Source organism: Podarcis cretensis, assembly GCF_951804945.1.
Source record: "Podarcis cretensis genome assembly, chromosome: 1".
Taxonomy (NCBI): Eukaryota; Metazoa; Chordata; class Lepidosauria; order Squamata; family Lacertidae; genus Podarcis; species Podarcis cretensis.
In genome coordinates, this window is record NC_137170.1 from 13,690,717 (window position 1) to 13,715,790 (window position 25,074).

General features: G+C 43.9%; 1 protein-coding gene and 1 long non-coding RNA gene across 2 annotated transcripts; one reads left to right on the top strand and one right to left on the bottom strand.

The window, feature by feature from the left end:
- Nucleotides 1–2,874: 2,874 nt before the first annotated feature.
- On the top strand, nucleotides 2,875–13,571 carry TMEM179 (transmembrane protein 179). The gene is made up of 4 exons (XM_079963126.1): nucleotides 2,875–3,270; nucleotides 9,019–9,156; nucleotides 12,207–12,285; nucleotides 13,173–13,571. Exons 1-4 carry the CDS (start codon nucleotides 2,969–2,971, stop codon nucleotides 13,350–13,352), a joined length of 699 nt encoding a protein of 232 aa, XP_079819252.1. The 5' UTR covers nucleotides 2,875–2,968; the 3' UTR covers nucleotides 13,353–13,571.
- A 3,419-nt stretch (nucleotides 13,572–16,990) lies between these two features.
- Nucleotides 16,991–17,419, bottom strand: LOC307208813. Its single transcript, XR_013835243.1, has 2 exons — nucleotides 17,132–17,419; nucleotides 16,991–17,083 (listed from the first exon to the last, which is right to left on the bottom strand). It is a non-coding gene; the product is annotated as an uncharacterized lncRNA (long non-coding RNA).
- Between the last annotated feature and the right edge of the window lie 7,655 nt (nucleotides 17,420–25,074).

Here is a 25,074-nt window from a genome sequence, read left to right on the forward strand (position 1 = left end):
ATGTTCCACTTCCACTGCTGGAGGCAGTATTCCTCTGAATGCCAGTTCCTGGGAACTGCAGGTAGGCAGAGTGCTGTTGCACTCAGGCCCTGCTTGCAGGTTTCCCATAGGCATCTGCTTTTTGTCTGGAACAATGCATGGAAGAAATGTGAGCAGTGAAAAGGACCTGAGAAAAGCATTATTGCTAAAAGGAGAATCCAGCAGCTGCAATTGTGACTTGAAATGTATGCATGACTGTCATTCATTCATTCATTTTTAAGCTGCTCTTAAGTCTAGCTCAGGGAGGCGGGTTGCGCTGTGGGTTAAACCACAGAGCCTAGGACTTGCTGATCAGAAGGTCGGCGGTTCGAATCCCCGTGATGGGGTGAGCTCCCGTTGCTCGGTCCCTGTTCCTGCCCATCTAGCAGTTTGAAAGCACATCAAAGTGCAACTAGATAAATAGGTACTGCTTCGGCGGGAAGGTAAACGGCGTGGTATGACAAGGTCAAAGCACATAAAGCGTTTAAAAACCATATTGTCAGGAAAGCACTATTTAATGTCTGGATAAGATATAAGGACTTGCTTGAAAATAAAACTCCAAGGTGGGTGTCACCAATGGAAGCTAAGGCTCTGAAAAAACTCAATATGGAGGCAAACTGGCCGAAATATTGGGAAATTTTGGAGCAAGAAGGAGATAGATTAAAACTGCAGAGTTTTGACAAACTAAAAAATAAAGTACGAGATTGGCTTCATTATTATCAAATAAGGGAGGTTTATAACCTGGACAAGAAAATTGGCTTTCAGGTGGAAAAATCAAAATTGGAAACAGAATTGTTAGATCCTAAAACTAAGAATTTGTCAAGAATGTATAACTTGCTGTTGAAATGGAATACACAGGATGAAATGGTTAAATCTGTTATGATCAAATGGGCACAAGATGTTGGACATAACATTATGATGGCTGACTGGGAAAAGTTATGGACCACAGGTATGAAGTTTACGGCATGTAATGCCTTAAGAGAGAATATAATGAAAATGATTTACAGGTGGTACTTGACACCAGTCAAGCTCGCAAAAATTTATCATTTGCCCGATAATAAATGTTGGAAATGTAAAGAGATTGAAGGTACATTCTTTCACCTTTGTGGACATGCCCAAAGATTAAGACCTTCTGGGAGATGATCTATAACAAAATGAAAAAGGTATTTAAATATACCTTCCAGAAGAAACCAGAGGCCTTTCTCTTGGGCATGGTCGGCCAATTGGTGCGAAAGGAGGATAAAACTTTTTTTATATACGCTACAACAGCAGCAAGAATACTCATCGCAAAGTATTGGAAAACATAAGATCTACCCACCCAGGAAGAATGGCAGATGAAGGTGATGGAATACATGGAACTGGCTGAGATGATTGGCAGAATCCGGGACCAAGGAGAAGAGTCGGTGGAAGAAGATTGGAAAAAAAAATTAAAGTTTATCTTCAAAAATATTGCAAAATTAAGGATTGCTAGAAAGATGTTGGGAAAAGAAAATTATGTGGTTTTAGCAGAAATGACATAAAGGATTAAGTAAAAATGAATTGGTGAAAGAGAGAATGTAAAATTGTAGTATATTAAGACAAATTATTAAGATAAAAATAAGATTGGAAGGATTTGCTGAAATAACAAATTGAATTAGAATACAAAAATGGGAGGTGAGAGGAGGTCAAGGAAATAAGTGAATGTAAGCAAGTGATGTATAGGTTTGATTTGTTCTTTATCCTTTTTTCTTTTTTCTGTTTTTTGATGGTGTATTGTTTTTTCTTTCTTTTTTTCTTTCTTTTTCTTTTTTCTTTCTTTTGATTGTTATTTAATCTTTAAAACTTTAATAAAAATTTATTAAAAAAAGGCGTTTCCGTGCGCTGCTCTGGTTCGGCAGAAGCGGCTTAGTCATGCTGGCCACATGACCTGGAAGCTGTACGCCAGCTCCCTCGGCCAGTAAAGTGATGAGCGCCGCAACCCCAGAGTCAGTCACGACTGGACCTAATGGTCAGGGGTCCCTTTACCTTAAGTCTAGCTCAGCCTTTCTCAACATTAGGTTGACAGATGTTGGACTACGACTCCTGAAACTTACCGGGAAAATAAGAAATCAAGATAACAAATCTTTTTTTTTATAAAGGAATGGAAATTGTTTATTGAATATTTACAAATAAGCTGTAAACAGCTATGCTGCAGTTTTATAAGAGTATATATTTAAAGTAGATGAATAAATGAGCAAATTAAGTTAATTTGGATATGCAGAAAATATTGAAAATAAATTTAAGGAACTGCAGAAAGAGGGGGAAGGAAGTCGAGTTTTGAAATGTTAAAATGACTGTAAAATTGTTGAAATGTATAAAACTGAAAATCATAAAAAAGACTACGACTCCCATCATACCTGACTATATATGTAATAGAATTGTAGAGTTGGAAGGGACCAAGAGGGTCATCTGGTCCAACCTGCTGCAGTGCAGGAGTCTTTTGCCCAACAGGGGGCAGGAACCCACAACCCTGAGATTAAGAGTCTCGTGTTCTACGGAGTGAGCTAATTGGTTATAAATAAAATAAAATAAAATAATAAAATAAAATAGGACCTGCCCACTGTCTCCACACAATGCATCATTCTGTGTGGGCCCATCCCCTGCCCTGTTGCCCTTCCCTGCTTTGCTAACACCTAAACTGAAAGGCATACCCACGCAAGAAGGCAGCTCCACGTGTTCACAAAAGCGGTGCGGGGGTCTAAACCTCCCCACGAGCCCCGCCCCGCCTTGCCCTTGAGCTCCTCTACCTATCCATCCATCCAGCCATCCATCCACCCAGCCAGCCTTGCTGGGTCGGCGCGGGCGGCGCTGGAGGGAGGCGCGCTCGCCATTGCGCATCCTCCTCTCGCTCCTCGGGCTGCTGCCTTCCTCCTCCTCCTCCTCTCTCCTCGGCTGGCGGCGGCAGGCAGGCAGGCAGCAAAGGCTGGCGACCATGGCGCTGAGCAACTTCCTTTTCGCGCAGTGCACCTGCTACTTCCTCGCCTTCCTCTTCAGCTTCATCGTGGTGGTGCCGCTGTCGGAGAACAGCAACGACTTCCACGGCCGCTGCCTGCTCTTCACCGAGGGCATGTGGCTCAACGCCAACCTGACGGCCGAGCGGCAACGCTTCACCGTGCAGGAGTGGGGGCCCGAGTCCGCCTGCCGATTCAGCCTCTTCGCCGGCCTCCTCTCGCTGCTGCTCGCCGCAGTGCAGGCCTGGAGGACGCTCTTCTTCCTCTGCAAAGGCCACGAGGAGTAAGTGGCGGCCGGGGAGGGAGGGAGGGGAGAGAAAGGGGAGGGAGGGAGCTGGCTTAAAAGAGCGGGAGGGGTCCTCCCTCCCGTGGAAACGGAGACTCCCCGTCACCCACCAGATGCCTTGCGCGGGATCAGCTGGGGTCTCTATTCAGTCCGGTTACCCCCTACGCTTGCCTGTTCTGAAATAAAGCCCCTCTGGTCGGCCCCTGTGAGGACAGGATACTGGATTAGATGGGCCTTTGGCCTGATCCTGCAGGGCTCTCTTTCTTAGACTCTGGTTTTGGCTCCCGTTGGGGAAGGGTGCCCAGAACCGCAGCTCAGCATAGGGGGTTGGACTGCACACACACACAACGACAATTTAAAACATGCACACAATAAAGGAGGATTTAATGCATACCTTTTGGAGTTGCGGAAAATGAATGCCTTTCTGGACAGACCTACTGAATATTATGTGAATATGTACAGGCTGCGATTTCCCAAAATACACTAAAAGAGCTCCCCTATTGATACTCTATCCTGAAACCATTAATACTGATTGCTACCCCGCTAACCACAGCAGAATTGCACAAAAAATGGGAAGACACCCCCCTACCATAACGGTTTGGTTAGGGGAAACTAACTTAATGATAAAGCTTACATATAAGAGAAACACAATGCTTAATAATAAAAGAGAACAAATTTATTGAGAGGTGGGTATTTTTACATTTCTGGAATGGCAACATAAATGACATTTTTTCCTTTTAATTTAATCAACGTATTACAGAGTTTTGCTATGCTGTCCTCGCCCCTTTATCTGTAGTTTCATTTCCCACTTTATTCCTCTCCCTCCTCTTTTTTTTATTTCATTTGTTTTCTTCTTATTGCAAGGATGTTTGATGTATAATGGTTTCTGATACATATCGTTACAAAATAAGGGCAATAACATTAAAACAACAACAAGCAAACACATGCACAACTGATGCAGATTATTGTTGGTGACAGCAGCTGCTTCTGTTTATGGTGCTTCTCATCCCAAGGCAGGTATGGTCCTCCAAAAGTTTTCTGCTACATTGAGTGAATCCCACCTTCTCCTGGCTCACCCACCTCCTCTGGGCCCCCCAAAGCCAATTCTGATTCTTTTTTATTCGTCTCAGTACCACAACTGGATCTTCGAGTGGTACCCAACATGGTACCTTCCGAATTTTGGGGGCTACAGTTCCCATCATCCCTGATTGTCAGCTATATTGGCTGGGACTGGTGAGAGCTGGACTCTTACCACTTCTTGGGGGGGGGAGGGGGCACCAAATTAGCTATCTCTGAGATATTCCATTTCTATGCTTCCTTTGGAAAAGTGGGAGAGCCAGCTATTATTGCTGAGAGCCAGTGTGGAGTAGTGGTTAAAGAGATGGACTAGGACCTGGGAAACCAGGGTTCAAATCCCCACTCAGCTCTGAAGGCCACTTGATGACTTTGGGGCAGTCATTGCATCTCAGCCTAACCTACCTCACAGGATAAAATGTGAAGATAAAATGGAAAGGGGGAGGAGATTTGAACCCTGGTCTTTGGAGAAAAGGTGGGATATACATGTATAATAATAATAAATAGATTATTTATGGTGAGATCTTTTCTCTCCAAATGTCTGCAAGCAGCCAGGAGGACCCATGAGCCCCAATCTCCATTAGGCAAATTTCTATTTTCTTAAGATCAATATGATACCTCCCACCCCCCAGTTAGTCCTAAGCAGAATGAAAACCAGAAGATAAAAAGCAGGCAACATGTTCTGTTACAGTGTCTGCGGAGCAGACAGTTCCAGAGGCTTTGGGCAAGTGATCCAAACCACAGGCTTATAATAGAATGTACCATTGATCTCCATGGTGATGTGTGCCTGTAGCACTGGTAATATTTTATACACTGCATTCAGCTGGCTTTCGAGATCTCTCTGGGGTGCTGCAATTTAGCTCAAAGTACCACAAGCTATGAAGAGGTCTTTGCCTGTCCACGTGTTCACCTGTGTAAGATGAACTGGTCAAGGCTGGTAGAATGGGCAGGGGGTGGATGATGATTAAGCTTTCCATAAACTAGATATGGTGAACTGGCTGCCTTCCTGATATTGCAGAACTTTGGCTCTCATCAGCTCCAGCTGCCATGGCCAATGTTCAGGGATGATAGGCTTTGTTGTCCAACAACATCAGGTGACCCACAAGACTTGTCTTAAACTCACAATAGGCCTGGTGGATGATTTTGTCCATGGGTGTCTAACTAGCAGATCAGAGGGAAGACTGTCAGAATGGAAAGGTGTGGTTGCCAAATTATGGTGAGCTTCTATGGAACTTAGTTTTGGATTACTGATTTCTTATCTGCAATTTGATATACTGCCATTTTATTCTGCGCTAGACATTATTCTCTGTCCTGTTTGGGTTTAAGCTCATAAATTAGGTTAGTTTACTTGTATTGCTTTACATAAGTGAGCTTATGATAATTCTTAATAGTTTCTTAGTACCGTAATATTCTTGTAATATTCCGGGGATGTTCAAAGTGTTTAAACTAGAAAGCTGTTCTGAAACCTGGATACAAAAGGACCACTTGCTATGGCATGAAGCTGTTTAGATTTTAAGATCAGCCTCAAGAGGCCTTGCTCCAAGTCTATCCACCATCTGAAGAAAGGTGGAGGAAGGTAGAACATCTGCAAAACATTCCCAGCTTCTCCAAACTTTCAAAATAGGATTTGTTTTCCATATCACTGGCTATCCAGGTTGAAGAAACTGGGTTTTTTGTTTTGTTTTCTTGCCTGGCAAAGAGCAGACTGAGTGGGGGGTGTGATAGGGTTAGGGTTACTGGGCCAAGTTCAAGGTGTTGCTTTGGGTGCATATAGTTGTATGCAGCTTGAGAGAGAGATACCTGAAAGATTGTCTCACCCCTTCTTTGACCAATTGATCACTGCTCTGCAGGTGAGGGCCTTCTGCAGAGACCATCATATCAGGAGGTCTATTCCACACTAACTAGGAATCAGGCTTTTAGTGGTGTGGCACCTGCCCTTTGGAATACTTTCCCCATGCATATCAGACAGGTGCAGTTTCTGTTGTCCTTTTGGCACCTGGTCAGGAGACCTTTAAATTGAGATCTCTCCCAGTCTGCATCTGCAGTGGGACATTTTAAAAGTTGCTGCTTACCATCCTTGCCTACTTTGGGAAGAAGGGCAGAATATGCATTTAGTAAATAAATGAATCAATAATAGTCTCTCTCAATTTTTCCAACATTCAGTTGCATTGAATGGGCTGAATTCTACTACTATGGCGATGGGAACAACCTTTCCCTACCTTGTACTGGATAAATCCTCCTCTCCTACACTATGTTCACAGTGTGGGTCCATATACCCTCCCCTAATTGCTGCTTATTTGTGAAACAGAAAGCTGCTACACAATACTAAACTCTGACAAACCTCACATGTTATTTAGTGCTGATTTGTTTGCAAGTCAGAGCATGGACAAAGTATAAGCCAGCCTTCCCCAACCTAGTGCTCTTCATATGGTTTGACTAATACCCCCTATTCAGCCCAGTGGTGGTGGCCTAGGCTAAAAGGAAATGTTTGAGGTCTGCCACCAAAAATACATAGGAGTGGGGAAGGAGATTGTGGGATAGGCCTCTTAAACCCAGATCTGTCAGTATCAATCTGTCAAAAGGCAAAGGAGCGCCTTGTCTGGATTTTGCTGCCTTGGCACTGAGAAAACTTTTAGCATTCCAGACATATCTGAACTGGTGCTCCGGCATTGTAAACACAGAGTTGCAGGATTCGCTCCTACAAGAGGCATCAGTTGGTGGCTACCAGTTTGGATGGCTTTGAAAAGGGATCCGACAAATTGATTTATAAAATTATAAAATGATGCATGGCATGGAAAAGGTGGCTAGAGAGAAAAAAAATTATCCCTCTCTCATAGCACTAGACCTTGCAGACATCCGATGAAGCTGAATGCTGGAAGAGTTAGGATAGGTAAAAAAAAGTGCATGGACTATGGAACTCCCTGCCACAGGAGGCAGTGATGGACACTAACCTAGATGACTTTAAAAGAGGATTGCAATAATTTATGGAGGAGAGGGTTGTTGATGTCTACTGGCTATGATGCCTATGTTAAGGTTACCAGATTTTTTCAGTGAATTCGGGGACACTCTTCAGCTTCAATGGATTTTGTATGGGGACTGATGTGTAAATCTGGGGACTGTCCCTGGGAAACGGGGACGTCTGGTAACCTTAGCCTATGTTCTCCCTCCACAGCGGGAGGCAGTAACGCTTCTGAATAGCAGGAGCTGGAAATCCCTAGTGGGGCAAATGCTGTTGCACTCAGGACTTGCTTGTTGCACTCAGAAGAATAACAAGAGGAGTTTGGATTTGATATCCCACTTTATCACTACCCTAGGAAGTCTCAAAGCGGCTAACAATCTCCTTTCCCTTCCTCCCCCACAACAAACACTCTGTGAGGTGAGTGAGGCTGAGAGACTTCAGAGATTGTGACTAGCCCAAGGTCACCCAGCAGCTGCATGTGGAGGAGGGGGGAAGTGAACCCAGTTCCCCAGATTATGAGTCTACCACTCTTAACCACTACACCACACTGGCTCTCTCACACTCAGGACTTGCCCAGAAGCACCTGGCCAGCCACTGTGAGATAACAGGAAGCTGCACTAGTCCTAACGTTGCTTGTTGTTGTTGTTTAGTCGTTTAGTCGTTTAGTCGTGTCCGACTCTTCGTGACCCCCTGGACCAGAGCATGCCAGGCACTCCTGTCTTCCACTGCCTCCCACACTTTGGTTAAACTCATGCTGGTAGCTTCGAGAACACTGTCCAACCATCTCGTCTTCTGTCGTCCCCTTCTCATTGTGCACTCCATTTTTCCTAACATCAGGGTCTTTTCCAGGGAGTCTTCTCTTCTCATGAGGTGGCCAAAGTATTGGAGTCTCAGCTTCAGGATCTGTCCTTCCAGTGAGCACTCAGGGCTGATTTCCTTCAGAATGGAGAAGTTTGATCTTCTTGCAGTCCATGGGACTCTGAAGAGTCTCCTCCAGCACCATAATTCAAAAGCATCAATTCTTTGGCGATCAGCCTTCTTTATGGTCCAGCTCTCACTTCCATACATCACTACTGGGAAAACCATAGCTTTAACTATACGCACCTTTGTTGGCAAGGTGATGTCTCTGCTTTTTAAGATGCCACTCTTTTGTTGACTATGAGGGCCACTCCATTTCTTTTACGGGATTCTTGCGCACAGTAGTAGATATGATGGTCATCCAAACTGAATTCGCCCATTCCCGTCCATTTTAGTTCACTGATGCCCAGAAAGTCAATATTTATTCTTCCCATCTCATTTTTGACCACATCCAACTTACCAAGGTTCATGGTTCTTACATTCCAGGTTCCTATGCAATATTTTTCTTTACAGCATTGGACTTTCCTTTCGCTTCCAGGCATATCCGCAACTGAGCGACCTTTTGGCTTTGGCCCAGCCGCTTCATCAGCTCTGAATCTACTTGTACTTGTCCTCCGCTCTTCCTCAATAGCATGTTGGACGCCTTCCAACCTGAGGGGCTCATCTTCCAGCGTCATAACTTTTATATGCCTGTTGTCTTTGTCCATGGCGTTTTCTTGGCAGGGATACTGGAGTGGCTTGCCAGTTCCTGCTCCAGGTGGATCACGTTTGGTTACTTTGCTTTGGTAAAAGTTGCTTACAAGTTATAATTCCCTTTTCTTCTCTCCTCCCCACCTCCCACTTTCCCCTCGCAGCTCTTTCTTTTACGCCTTCCTGAATCTGCTCATCAGCGCTTTTGTGGTTTTCGTCATCTTCATCGCCAGCACGATTGTAAGCGTTGGCTTTAACATGTGGTGCGACGCCATCACCGAAAAAGGAAGCATGCCCAACAGGTGAGTGTGGCAGGGAAGGGTCCTTCCCATTGATGCATGCGCGCCGATAGACGGGAGGCAATAAGCGAAGGGCAGGTATGGAAGCAAGGGAAACAGGCAAAAAGAGGTGTGAGCTGGAAATAATCTCCTAACGGTATGATGGAGAGGCCAACGGAAGAAGAAATTGCCCCTTCTTTGGCTTATGTTGTCACATGCAACACAGGACAGAGAACCAGTGCCTTTAAGAATTATCTAGCAGCATTGCAATGGGAGAAGTTAACTCCCCCCTTTTCTGTGATTTGAGAGTAAAAAAGAAGACTACTGGAGGCCAGTCCTGTATTGAATATGGCAGTTTGGACCTTGAAACTGCGGCACCCTTTGTCAAACAAAGCAAGATATGAAAGGAGGAGAAGGAAGAATGGTTAAGCACTTCCATACCACACGGGAAGTAAAAATTTGGATGTGCAGAGCATTTGATTACTACTATTATATTCCTTGTCCCTCAAAATCCAGGACGTGATGTGTATCCTAAAAGATTTAAGCTAATTTAGGGATGGGGAACCTCAGGCAAGGGGATCCTAGGCTTTTCTATGTGGCCCTTGGAACTGTCCTCAGACCACACCACTCCATAGCCATGTCCCCGCATCTCCAGCTCACAGCTCACAGCTCACAGCCCTCACCCAGCCCTTCTCTCCACTCTCCTTGAGTGGTTTTGCTTGGCTAGAATGTGCTGTTGAACCCCAATAGCGCTTTTTGCTGGAGGATAGAGAGGGATGGTGGAGGTGAGGGAGGGACCCGTGAGTGTGCTTATAAAGTAGCCTATGAAGGTGAATTTCACGCTTGTTACCCCACCCATTTTCTCTTCTGGCCCCGCCCATCACAGACCCATGACTCCCAGAAGGTTGCATGTGGCCCCCAAATTGAAGAAAGGTTCTTCGCCCCTGAGCTAGTACTAGCCTATCTAAAAATCTGAAATATACGCACCTATCCTATTCTGGATAAATGAAAATGGGACATAATTTGCTTCATAGTAAAGGGCAGTAATCCACATCAACATGGTTGGGTGGGAAAAATGCTGTTGTTCCTTTGCACAACTGAATTAGCTTGCAAGGGATGGGGGTGGGGGTTGATTTTCAGAAGCAACTAGGAATGTGCGTCTAAAATGCTTCCAGGCTGCAATTTAAATTTATTACTGTTGTAGAGTATGAAAGCCCAGCAATATTGCACAACTGAGAAATTATCCAGTGTATTGAACCACTCTGCATGTTTGGTACTAGAAATATTTTTATTGAGAGTCTAAATTTCTTTCCCTTCATGTGTTTTTTTTAAATAAAAAAAAATCCACTTGCTCATAAAGTAGAAGATAAAATGGTGACATTTTATGTCATATGATACAGATAAACTGCATTGCTAAAGCATTTACTTTGTTTCACCTTGTCATATGTTGTAAAATGCCATTAGTGAATGTTCTGTTTAGGGCTGCAACGGTTATTCGAATATTCCGTTAAAAGGGGAGGTTTTTTTGAAAACAAAAAAATCTCTGGACTAATAGAATATTCGGATAAGCATCCAAGATGGCTGACAACACTGGAAAGGAAGGAGAGAAAAAGAGAGAGAGAGAGAGACAGAGAAAGAAAGAGAAGAGGCCTTCTGAAACCTCAGAACCCCGGGGAATTGTTCACAGCACCAAGTAGAAATCCAAGTTACCTGTAAACAAACCAACCCAAAACCACCCGTAGGCAGACTCTATCTGACCAACTCTTTGCTCTGGAGCATCTGAAACAAACAAAACAAAAACCACACACACACGCAAACACCCCTTTCTTCTGAAGTCTTCTCTGGTGATGTCAAAAGGTAATGGAGGTTCATAACTCAGTTTCATTGTGGGGTGATGCCAAAGTGGGGATTGTCTGTGTGGGTGGGGCAAAATAGAAGAGCTTAAGGCTTTTGAAATGCTGGTTTTAGGTAAGATGGAGGACTTCCCCTGCACATTTTTGCTTCATTTGCATTGCATGCTTTTTTGTTTCTCATCCGCAGTAGTCATTGTCAGTCTAGGGCCCCCCACCACTGTTTCTCTTTGTGTGTGTGTGTTTTTTAATGTATGGTGCTTATGGGTCTAAAGGTCTCCTCCAGTTTGGCATGATGATTCTTGAACTCAAGAATAGTTCATAAACTCTGTGTTGGGATACCATCGGACAAGATGGTGGATTCAACCTTTCAAAACTGCAATGTAACCCGATTTTGCACAATGGTTCCTGAACTCAAGAAGCCGATCGCCACCAAATTTGGCCTGATGGTTCATGAGATCAAGGAGGAGGTACGAGGTAGGTTAGGCTGAGAGAATCTTGACGGGCCGAAGTTCACTTCATGAGCTTCATGGCTGAGCAGGAATTTGAACCTGATTCTCCCAAGTCATAGTCAAAGCTCTAACCACTACACCACACTGCCCAGAGGTCAATTCAGTCTGATACAAGAAGGTTCTTCTTACATTCTTATGCCGAGGCTGGTATGTTGTGCTAATTGTGGCTGTAAACTCCCTTGTGTATCCATTTCACAATTATGCTGGTCTCCTATTATTATTATTATTATTTTACGATTCCATTGAAAGGTCCTGCCAGATTAGAGACCCAATTTAGTTTCAGAATGCAGACATGGATGAAACATTCATACAGCTTCTCTCCTTCTCTTAATCTGCAGGAAATTGATCAAAGTGGGAACAGTTGGCAAAGTATTTGAAGGGACGTTGACATTTTGGCCTTTGCTCCATTATTTCTGGTTGAGATCAAACTGCAATAAACTCTGACTGGTTCAGTGGCATGTGCTGAGAGACAGAGGCTGCAATATGAAGGTTTATCTGTATTTCAAGGATAGCAGGATGATTGTTTTATAATGAAGATGTTGTCATCCAGTTGTTATATATGGCAGTGGGCTATTGCTTCTTGGGAACAGAGCTTTATTGGACAGGATTTAGAGGTCTGTTTCAGCTGGAGCTCAGAAAAGGTCATTTGGAATTGCTGAAATGATTTTCATTTCTTCCCCTCCCCCTCATCCAAAATGTCTTCTCCCTCTAGCTGTGAAGAATTACAGGATATAGATCTTGAGCTGAATTTAGAAAACTCAGCATTCTATGACCAGTTTGCCATCACACAGGTAAGTCAAGTGATCTCCGCCAAAGTCTCTTTGTTTGTCCATAGAGCTGATAAGCTGCAGCTCTGGAAATGAATACTGATTATTGGCTGTAATAAAGAGATTGATTGACTGATTGATTGATTGATTGATTGATTGATCGATCTCTGGAAAAGGTTCTCAGTGTCATCTTGTCTTCTCTGGGAATCAAAAGTAGCATCCCTGATGAGGATGGGGTAGAAATTCAATTCAGTATGCATTTAAAGGAGGATCTATCAAAATCACACTTTCTGGGGCAACGTGAGAAGCAAAAGATGGTCAGCCTTCAGATAAATTTGCATTGATCTGAACTTTGCAGATCTGAAATTTGAAACCAGCCATTGTTTTCAAAAATGCATGTATTAGGAGAAAGGTCACCCAGTGAGCTTCATGGCCAGGTGGGGATTTGAATTCTGCCCGTCCAGGTCAACACTCTAGCCACTACACCACACTGCCTCTCAGTTGGAGTTGGAGTCAAATACCACCTGGAAGGCACCATGTTGGCCACCTGTATAATTCAGTCAAAAACTTCCCAGTATAAACAGACTTGCATGTACAGTGGTACCTTGGTTTACAAACTTTATCCGTTCTTAAACCAAAGCGTTCTTAAACCAAGGCATGCTTTCACATAGTAACAGGGGACTCAATTTACAAATGGAACACACTCCAAAGGAAGTGAAACATGTTCTTATTCCAAGGCAAAGTTCACAAACCAAAACACCAACTTCTGGGTTTGCAGCGTTCTTAATCCAAGTTGTTCATAAACTAAGCTGTTCTTAAACCAAGGTACCACTGTAAATAAATTGGTATTAGGAATTGCTTGACCTTGTTACTCTCTCTCTCTCTCTCTCTCTCTCTCTCTCTCTCTCTAGTTTGGCCTTTGGGCTGCCTGGCTCACTTGGCTCGGAATTACCATTTTGGCCTTTTTGAAAGTTTACCATAACTACCGGCAGGAGGACCTTGTGGAAAGCCTGATTCATGAGAAGGAGCTCTTGCTAGGAAGATCCTCATCACAAACTTCTTTCCAGGAGGAGAAAAGTGGCATGATCTAACAGGCAGACAAGCCAGTCTACCCAACAGGTTGTAGGGGTTTTTTAAAAAATAAAAATAATTATAATAGTTTGGCAATTTTAGGTGGAGTTCAAGAAAATGGTACTGGTTTTAAGAAAGGAAAGTGAATCTGGATCCCATTAAGGAGATGGTGTCTGTATGTAGATGCATTCCCATTAGCACTGACACATAGGACTGGTTCACACAGGCACGTCCATCACTCTCTCATCAGCTGGCTTTGAGGAATCACACACATGCAAACCATCCTTTGATACTGCAGTTGCCATGTGATGGCTATGCCTGCATGAACCAATCTGTAGACAGCAAGCTGTGTGCCACTACTTTGAAATAGATTTTCTTTCTTGGCTGTCATGTTCCTTCTCCAGATGTTTGATGAGATAAGCCTGAGTCATATACTCCTCCGCTCCATCACAAATATAATGTCATGCATGATGCGGGCACTCAACGCTGATGTCCAGTTACACTGGATGCCCAGTTATTCTTTCCCCTCAAAGAGGAGGAACGAGGGTGAGAATTATCCAAACTAAGCGCCCATGGGATTGGGGAATCTGTATTTAGTGCCTGCATTGTATGTGTGATGTTATCTTTTTGTTGAGTTTCTCCTCTCCCAACTGACGGCTCTTTCTGATCCAGTGAGTGGATGGTCTGCAGTTTGCAACACTTGCAAACTCATGCTCAAAATGTACCTCTAAAGAACTGTTGTGTGACTCAGACAGTATCTCTGGGTGTGACCACCAGTGCTACCTTTTGGTAGACCCACTAATAAGCCTTAGATCAGTGTCCTCTCTGGGCATTGATGCTCCCTTGTTGTGTGTGCCAAGTGGCCCAGCCATGTGCCTTTGAATGAAGAGTGCAACTGAGTCTTCGTACATACTGCTGTACAGTCGTATCTTGGTTCTCAAATGTCATCCATTCTGGAAGTCCGTTCAACTTCCAAAAACATTTGAGAACCAAGGCACAGCTTCTGATTGGCTACAGGAGCTTCCTGCACTCAATCGGAAACTGCATCGGACATTCGACTTCCAAAAAACGTTTGCAAACCAGAACACTCACTTTTAGGTTTGCGACGTTCGGGAGCCAAAACGTACGAGTACCAAGGCGTTCGAGAACCAAGGTATGACTGTACATGCAAAAGCTTCCTTGAAATCCAAATGCCCTGATTCTGCAGAGTTCTGGTTTACATGGAAGCCTTCTTGCATGCAGCTGAAGGCACAGAAACTCATTAGAGGCAGTCACACTCTTTTGGCAAAGACTAGTGGGCAGAGTTACTTGTTATCACTCCCCTGTTGATTAACACAGGAGCATTAACGCCCAAGCAGGACTTCTTGCATCCTTGGCACGAGATCCATTCAAATGCAGAGGGGTTGTGTATGAGTTTTGCCTAGAAGACTAAAAAACCCTATGTTCTATCTACCCGGTGTCTGGCATCTGTAGGTCAAATCACAGAACTTTCATACACTGGGGAAGGGAGGGTTTTTGTAAATTCAGCCATGATGCACAGGATTTATCAGCCAGCTGTTTAGATGTGACCATTGTGGTCCTGTGTTGAAAGTGTGTTGCATTGGGTCATATGCACATAATATAGGCCCTGGGAACAGGCATGGTGATGATTTCAAAGTGTATTACAAGATACACAAACCCAAGCTTTTTCTAAGTATCAACATCATCTTACTGGTGACACTGTGGGTAAAACCTCAGCGCCTAGGACTTGCCGATCGCATGGTCAGCGGTTCGAATCCCCGCGGCAGGGTGCGCTCCCATCGTTCGGTCCCAGCGCCTGCCAACCTAGCAGTTCGAAAGCACCCCTGGGTGCAAGTAGATAAATAGGGACCGCTTACCAGCGGGAAGGTAAACGGCGTTCTGTGTGCTGCGCTGGCTTGCCAAATGCAGCTTGTCACGCTGGCCATGTGACCTGGAAGTGTCTGCGGACAGCGCTGGCTCCCGGCCTATAGAGTGAGATGAGCGCACAACCCTAGAGTCTGGCAAGACTGGCCCGTACGGGCAGGGGTACCTTTACCTTTTTATGTTTGAACAGAAACTCAAAAGCTTGCAGCAATGAGTATTGCTTATAGCAAACCAGATACTGGTTCTTTTATGGCTATTGCCCTGTGTGAAATAGGTACATATGTGCCACATGAACACATTTACTGAAACATTTACTGAAGCAAAGTTGCACATTCATGAATGAATGGAAGAATTCCAGATTGGAGTTCCTGATTCCGAAATGTTGAAAACCAAGGGGTTAAAAACCATGAGTATTTATGCAAAGTTTGAGGTGCCCCCCACAAAAAAACTTGAATCACCGCTTTAAAAAGATTTTTAAAAATCCGAAGCATCATTTTACCAAATTTAATTTGTTGCAAACAGCAGCCAAGCTGAAAATCTGCAGATCAGAATTTTGCTTTTAAATTTGTTTCAGTTTCATTTTAAAAAAATCTGCTCCTGGATTCAGTTGAAAAGATACGGAGCAGCATGGCTTGTTGGACACTTGTGTAGATTATGATAAAGATGTGTATTTGGAATGGGGTGGGAGGGGAAACTCATTGCATTATATTAGCTGCTCTCTGTAGATCTTCCCAGGAGATTTTGGAGGGCACTTTTGCTTAGCTTCGAGGTTGGCATGCAAAATATATTATTATTGCTTAGTAAAATGTAGTGAAATGGGCTATAGGTAACAGCTTGCCTTGTACAGCGATTGATATATAATGCTTGCTTCTTCATATATACAAGTAGAATCTTAATGACATATTCTTATGTAGTAATGTTCACCTTTAATGTTGCCTTCATACAGTATGTGGAATTATTCCAAGATACAAAGTACAGTTATCTACGTGCATAACACAAACAACTACTTAGGCAGGCTGTTTGTGGTTGAATTGGGGCACTCTCCCCCTTTTAGCAAACTGCTTGAGATGGAAGTTGCACTTCGGAATTATGGGATTAGGATTGGATTCAGGATATGTTTTCAGGATCAGGCAGACTCAAGGAGGTTTATCACTAACCAAAGCTTGATACTTTGGTCATTGCTGTCGTCTGCTCTTATGGGTAAGTGGGGTGGTGGAATAAAGTAATGCATTAATTACCCACCCTTTAACCTAAGGTCCAAGGGTTGCAGTGATGGGAACCGCAGTTATAAAACAAATAAAACTGTTACAACTACAGAATCGTAGAATTGGAAGGGACCTCAAGGGCCATCTAGTCTAACTCCCTGCAGTGCGGGAATCACAGCTAAAGAATTGGTAAGAGGATATAGAATTATATTTCATCCTCCAGAGCAGTGTTTCCCAACCTTGGGTCTCCAGCTGTTTTTGGACTGCAGTTCCCATCATCCCTGACTACTGGTCTTGCTAGCTAGGGATGATGGGAGTTGTAGTCCAAAAACAGCTGGAGACCCAAGGTTGGGAAACACTGCTCTAGAGACCCACATGTGTGGGGTAGCAGCAAAGGAAAAATGGCTGCAAGGCTGTTTTCAAAGAGTCCCAGTAGCAGAGTTCAGTTTGGCAGTTTAGTGAAGGTTGATTAGCATCCGTCTGTCTTTGGGGGTGAAGCCAGACCCCTGGAGAATTACAGCGCCTGCTGTGTGACTGCAGGGACCAGTGTGGGAGAGACATGTTTTCTTGCAGCTGGAACAGATGAAGGCATTCAGTTTTGCTGTTACAGATGCACCATGGCGTTCCTTCTTTCTGCACACCTCTTACCTGTAATTCCTCCTCTGGTCACATTATTTATATATTACGATAACTTTGATCTTGCAAATCACCCTCACTTTCCTTCTGCATTAACTGTCTGACAGGCTGATAGTTTAATTAGGTTTGCAAAATCTAAAGACATCAGGCCCCCTCGCCCCTGCTGCAAAATAATAATAATAATAATAATAATAATAATAATAATAATAATGCACTCAAAAAGGGGAAAAGTCTGTATTTCCCCATGATCTCCAGGATTTAAGAGCTATTACCTTTTATAAGCCATGGAGGCCACTTCCACAAGTCCTCCCAAATGCCAAAACATAATTCTGCTCCTTTTTAATAATGTCTTCTGTAGTGTTTACTTAGAATCATAGAATCATAGAATCATAGAGTTGGAAGAGACCACAAGGGCCATCGAGTCCAACCCCCTGCCAAGCAGGAAACACCATCAGAGCACTCCTGACATATGGTTGTCAAGCCTCTGCTTAAAGACCTCCAAAGAAGGAGACTCCACCACACTCCTTGGCAGCAAATTCCACTGTCGAACAGCTCTTACTGTCAGGAAGTTCTTCCTAATGTTTAGGTGGAATCTTTTTTCTTGTAGTTTGGAGCCATTGCTCCGTGTCCGCTTCTCTGGAGCAGCAGAAAACAACCTTTCTCCCTCCTCTATGTGACATCCTTTTATATATTTGAACATGGCTATCATATCACCCCTTAACCTCCTCTTCTCCAGGCTAAACATGCCCAGCTCCCTTAGCCGTTCCTCATAAGGCATCGTTTCCAGGCCTTTGACCATTTTGGTTGCCCTCCTCTGGACACGTTCCAGTTTGTCAGTGTCCTTCTTGAACTGTGGTGCCCAGAACTGGACACAGTACTCCAGGTGAGGTCTGACCAGAGCAGAATACAGTGGCACTATTACTTCCCTTGATCTAGATGCTATACTCCTATTGATGCAGCCCAGAATTGCATTGGCTTTTTTACCTGCCGCGTCACACTGTTGGCTCATGTCAAGTTTGTGGTCAACCAAGACTCCTAGATCCTTTTCACATGTACTGCTCTCAAGCCAGGTGTCACCCATCTTGTATTTGTGCCTCTCATTTTTTTTGCCCAAGTGCAATACTTTACATTTCTCCCTGTTAAAATTCATCTTGTTTGTTTTGGCCCAGTTCTCTAATCTGTCAAGGTCATTTTGAAGTGTGATCCTGTCCTCTGGGGTGTTAGCCACCCCTCCCAGTTTGGTGTCATCTGCAAATTTGATCAGGATGCCCTTGAGTCCATCATCCAAGTCGTTGATAAAGATGTTGAATAAGACCGGGCCCAAGACAGAACCCTGTGGCACCCCACTAGTCACACTTCTCCAGGATGAAGAGGAACCATTGATGAGCACCCTTTGGGTTCGGTCAGTCAGCCAGTTACAAATCCACTGAGTGGATACATAAAAAATACATAAAATACTTATGTATTTTATTCTGTGCTCTCCTTTCTCCTAGCACAGGATTCAAGGCAACCCACAACATGCATTAACAACAGATACAGCTAAAACACCCACCCACACCAATTTCACAGCCTGCAAAGTGCTTGATTGTTCTTCCATTGTAGATTTTCAGACCCAATGCTTATCTTTCTTTCCAAACCAAAGAACTCATTGTGTAGAGCCTTGATTCTCTCTCTCAATCTGCACCATCATTTTTGTTTGTTTCTGCTCCCTGCAGATGGATACAATCAGCAAACTGTTTTCTCACTAGCCATGAGTCTTGGCTTGCGTTTCCTCTGATACACAGAAACAGAGCCAGCCCATCTTGAGGCAAAGGGCAAGATGGCATCCTCCCTTTTTCCTATATAACAGAAAATGCCTGGAGTGGCAGCTGATTCTTGCTTCAGTACTGCCTGAGGGTAGCCCCTGTTGCCTTCCAGCATTCTCTGCTGGAGGTGGTTTGTCCACTCTTCCTAATTGTAGGGCTGTTTTACTTAATTGAAAAGGTAAGGGATGTGGGTGGCGCTGTGGTCCAAACCACTGAGCTTCTTGGGCATGCTGATTGAAAGGTCGGTGGTTCGAATCTGCATAACGGGATGATCACCTGTTGCTCTGTCCCAGCTTCTGCCAACCTAGCAGTTTTAAAGCATGCCAGTGCAAGTAGAAAAATAGGTACCACTGCGACAGGAAGGTAAACCACGTTTCTGTGCACTCTGGCATTTGTCATGGTCCTCCATGTGCCAGTAGCAGTTTAGTCATGCTGACCACATGACCAGGAAAGCTGTCTGTGGACAAATGCTGGCTCCCTCAGCCTGAAAAGCGAGATGAGCGCCACACCCCAAAGTCGCATTTGACTGTACTTAACCATCCAGGGGTCCTTTTACTTACTTAACTGAGCAGTGGAACTAGGCTTGCCATGGAATTCCATGTCTAGCAGAAGGTGGGGTCTGCTTGGCGCCATGTTTGTGGAAGTAGGATACTGAGGAGTCCATACACAGGGTTGCCATACTTTCTCTTTTTCAAGGACATGTCCTGTTTCTCAGGGGTAGAATTTCTGTCCTGGCAGATTTTTTTAATTTGCCAAAATGTCCTCGTTTTCCCCCTTTGGTATCCAGAGGGCATGCACGCGTTTGGGAACTGCCGTTCCAGGAGTGTCAAAATTGGACAAGAGCTAATTCAGACATGCATGTTTGGTTATTCTGAGCCCGGCTTCAGCTGTGGAGGGCAGGATATAAATAATTTTTATTTTTATTTTTTTAATTATTCCTTTACTTATTTTCAACAGCTGAAAATAAACTTTTATGGGAAAGAAACAAACTTTCTTTCCCATAAAAGAAAAATAAACCCAGGCAGCAAACAAGGCAATAGGAGATTACAATGATACCAAACAATAACATGCATGCAATTAGGCTAAAACAACAATAAAACTCAAAGTCAGTATGCTGGAGGAAGAACCTGTTCGCCCAAGGGAGTGCTGTCATGAGGCTGAACTTCCTTTCTTGTCAACATCAGAAAGCCCTCGTCCTGTGGCTCACCTACCTTAATATGGAGGGGGAACAGGGTCTTAGAAGATTATCTCAATAAGTGAGCTGAGAGCCAACATGAAACAGTGGTTAGAGTTTCTAGGCTGATCCTGCAGGATCAAACCATAGGGCTATGTAGGCCAGCATCTTCTCTCTCGCACCTCCTTCCCCATCCCGCCCCAGGCATTGGCAAATGTGTCCTCTCTTTTGCTCTTCAACATATGGCAACCTTACCCATGCACCCTATGCTGCCTGAGTAGAACTCTCAAAAACTCAGAAAAGAGGGCCACCCATCAAGGCAACTTTAAGGGCATGGAAGATGTCACCTTCTATCTGCAAGCGTGCAGCCACCATGTTTATGCCATTTCCAGTGAGAAAGCAAAAGCCTTTGCTTGTCAGTGTTTACATTTTGATGTCAGATGTGAGAGTTTCGAAATGTAGCTTTAAAGCAGAAACGTAATCTGAGATTTTCAGATTTCTTTCCTTCAGCCCAGCTCCACAATTTAATGTTCTGTTGAGTTGAAGATGCTGCAGAGGAGCCAACAGATTGAACCCTGGACCTTTTGTGTGCATAACACATTCCTTACCACTCGGCTCAACCTTCCTTTCTTGCAATGCCCAGTAGTGAAAAAGCAAATTCAGTGTACATTTAATGATAACTTTCTACTGGTAGATGTTTGAACTCTTATTGTATATTTGTGTACATAAAGGAGGGGATGAATGCTTCTGTTTTTGAATCGATGCCCTGTGATGTGTATGTTTGTGTGTGCATTCCCTAGCCCAAACTTGAACTTTTTCTGGATACAGGACCAAAGCACCAAACAAGGCATAATGTCAGGTGGTCCACAAGTGGTTTTAAGAAAGATCTCTTAAGTCACCTTCTGGGAGAGGGGCTCAAAATGCAGTTGTGTGTATGCATCACATCCACCAACTTTTATGACCTAAGATTTAGAACCTGACCTTCTGAACAGATTTACTATTGCACGATGCATAACTGACAAATTCAAAATAGTTAAGAAATTGGGACTGGATAGGTTGTGCTCATTTCAGAGCTTGTTATCACGATGCAATTTGAGTATTTGCACTCACAATCTGCATTGTCTTTTTTTGGTGTATAGTTGGACATGGAATGCATGCAAAGTGCAGGGAAAACATTGAGCTTGGTTGGAAATGCAAAGTGCTCCTTGTTTTATACAAAACTGAATAGGGAGTAGGTTTTTGTTTTTTTTAAGATGTACCTCAAACCCCCATTGATGACCTTCTACTGTAATACTTTGTATACATCAAGTAAATCTGAGATTGCAAGGCCCATTCTCCTTGTTTGAACCAACGATTGAGTTTCCATTGTTTTTGGTGGGGACAAGGTTGCCTAAAACAGGGAATTATTGTTTTATATCAATTGTTTGCCCACCACCCCTTCTGGAGAGCGTATTGGGCTTCTGATCTGGTGCCATATAAAAATAAATTGTCTGAAAATTTAATGCGTTTTGGTGTTTTATTTAAACACAATCAGAATAATTAGATTTTTTAGCACAAGACGTATGAAACAACTGATGATTGGGAACTAAATAGTGTGCTTCCCTTATAAGCTACACAAGTCTTGCTGGCAAGTCTTGTGCAGATCTAGGAATCTAACAAGGATATAATTCTTTCTTCTTTTTTTACAAAATGAAAATAAAACCTTTTCTTGTGTGTCTAACCTCATTTTTCAGATTTTTTCTTGCACAGTTCTATAGAAGCTGAGAGGGCTGCTCCCCATTTTCATTTTCCAGCTGCTGACATGTATTAAACGGCAGCTAAAATAAACTCCTTTTCATGTATATATTTTTTATTTTTTGCTATGTAAACAAGAACTGTTTGTCGCAGCGGGGATAATGCCTGAATACGAAGAGAAGTCAAATATGGTTCACGTAATCGGTGCAGGCAGGTGGTCTCAATTATGGTGCAGAATCCACACCGGGAAGAACATTGCCTACGTCGACCTTTAATGCACTCATACAAGTGGGTCAGTGTGTATTTTAAAAGGTTCCCAGCAATGCCTCATCCATTAATGCCATCCTCTAAGGCAGGTGTTATAAATATGGTCAGAATAATTCCTTTTAATGCTCTCCATATTTTATTTTAAATTTTGCGGGGGATGTTTCTATCTGAAAACAAAAATGGTAACCTGCAAATTAGTTTCTGTCTTCAGTCAATGCCTGTTCAACACTTTTTCATCTGCCATGTAATGTTCCTTCTGCACTTGCAATGAATCAACCCTTCGGTGTGGTAGCAACCATAAGGACGTAAGTGGAGTTTTTTGCATTAGACCAATGGCCCTCAGTCTAGCATGTGCAAAAGAAAAAGTGTCCCAAAGTGCCAAAATTCTGACACGCGTTTTCCACACAAAAGGTGGTAAACATATACCATTAGTCCTGGAAGTGCTCCAAGCTAAACCCCTAGCACAGTTATTATATGGGGTTCAGATTTGGACAGGCACTCACTTTGGATCTACGGAAGCTGTCCAATCAAAGTTCTTAAGGCAAATTTTCTCTGTACCACCCTGTGTTCCAAATGCATCATTGTGCCTAGAGGCTAATCTTTCCTCAGTAGAATTATGGATCTGGTGTAGAACACTTAACTATTGGCTTTGCCTAAATGCAAAACTCCCTCCCCACGTCTAATAACTCTACTGCTGCAAGATTGTCACAAGAGCGCCTGGACTAAAATTGTCTACCAAAAACTTCACTCTTGTGGTTTATCACCACAACAGCTACTCACTTTGGGTTTTAGTAAAGCAAACAGTCTAATTTGTCAGTGCCTAAATGATATCGAGTGTCAGAACAACTTGGCCACAATAAGGAAATTTTGCCCACGGTTTGACTATTTTCCACCTTCCCATCTCTGGCACTCTATCTGCATAACCTAGCAATTCTAAAACATAGACGTGCTTTTACTCTTGCAAAATTGAATATATTGCCCTTGGCTGTACTCAAGGGATGATTCCAACAGATTCCACACAAAAAACACATGCCCCTGTGGAGATGGCAGTACCAAATTGGTGGCGCATGCCCTTCTGGCTTGCCCTCTTTATAAAGGCTTGAAGAATGAGATTATCATCTCTCTTTTATTGACCATTCCGGGTCGCCCAACCACTGCCACAGTGTCCTTCCTTTTGGCAGATCAAGATGAGCAGGTGACAGCAAAGGTTGCAAGGTTTTTAGCTGGGGCAATCAGAATAAGATCCACTATTTGACTACTGATTCAAAACCCTAAAATGTATTTTATATAATTCACTTTTTATTTGTATTCTTTGTATATCGTATTGTTGTTTTATTGCTATGGCCGATGGCTGATACAAATAAAGATTCCTTCCTTCCTTCCTTCCTTCCTTCCTTCCTTCCTTCCTTCCTGTTCTCATAGTGGCCAACCAGATAATAGAGTTATAAGACTATACAGTTGGAAGGGATCATCTGGTCCAACACCCTGCAATGCAGATACTGGTGGGAAACCAGCAAGCAAGATTCAAGTTCTCTCCCATCCTGTGGTTTAATTCCTGCTGCTGACTGTGGAGCCAAAGCGTTGCCATTGCGGCTAGTGGTCGTCAATAGCCTTGTCCTCCATGAATTTGCCAAAATCTCTTTTAAAGCTCTCATCACCGACTCCTGTGGCTGTGAGTTCCACAGTTTTAACTATCCACTTTCTCAATGCCACACATAATCTTAGAAAGTTTCTAACCTGACTTTTCAGCAGAGGCTGGTCCATTAGGGCAGATAGGGCAGTGGCCCACTGGCCTCATTCTGCCCTCAGCCAATCCATTCTTCTTCTTTGGCGATGATTCGTAGCCCAGTAAGATTCTCTTCCATAAACACAGTTTTAACAATGAGTCCATAAGTGACTGTGGAGGCCAATTCTGGATCCACACGTCCTTCCATAGTGGGGACATAGGTTTCCAGGCAGGAGTTGATCACAGTGTGGATTTACCAAACGTGCCTTCCTCTTAGCATGTTTCTCCCTTGCGTCCTGAGTTTGAGTGTCTTCAAAGCCCACGACACTTTTGGTAAAGGCTCTTCTCCAACTGGAGTGCTCGCAGGCGTTTCCCAATTGTTGGTGTTTATACAGTGGTACCTCGGGTTACATATGCTTCAGGTTACATATGCTTCAGGTTACAGACTCTGCTAACCCAGAAATAATGCTTCAGGTTAAGATCTTTGCTTCAGGATGAGAACAGAAATCGTGTTACGGTGGCGCGGCAGCAGCAGGAGGCCCCATTAGCTAAAGTGGTGCTTCAGGTTAAGAACAGTTTCAGGTTAAGTACGTGTAATGGTTCTAGGGGGTTGCTCGTGCGTAAGTCGTCGCCACACCTGGCTGAGTCACCTGGGTGAACCCTTTCTGTCCGGACAGCCACCCATCCGTGGCTGTCTCAATCGCTGGCAGAATCCGTCAGTGGGTGTTTCTTGAACTTCTTCCAGCAAAGAAGTTCTTTGACACCCAGTCTCCTCCTACTCTCCCTGCGCGGAAGTCTTCTGCACAGGGAGGGTGTGGGCAGCGGAGGACCCGTGCTCTCCCCGCTGATCTCCGGTGAGGAGTCCAGGAGCCTTCTCTCCGATTCCCCCATCTGCCCCCCTTCTCCACTGGTGCTACGCTGATTTCCTTCCCCACCAGATGGGCTGCCTCTCTCCCTACTGGGACCCTCTCCGGCATCCCTCTGGAGCCTTCCCTCCGCCTCTGGCTCCGATGGCAGTTCCCTGACAGTACGGACCTCCGGAACGAATTAAGTACTTAACCCGAGGTACCACTGTACTACATTTTTAAAAAATTGCCTCAAGACCGTCTTTAAACCTCTTTTGTTGACCACCAGCATTACGCTTTCCATTTTTAAGTTCGGAACAGAGTAGTTGCTTTGGAAGACTCCTGTGGGTGTGAGTTCCACAGTTTTAACTATTCACTATCTCAATGCCACGGGACGCAGGTGGCGCTGTGGGTTAAAGCCTCAGCGCCTAGGGCTTGCCGATCGAAAGGTCGGCGGTTCGAATCC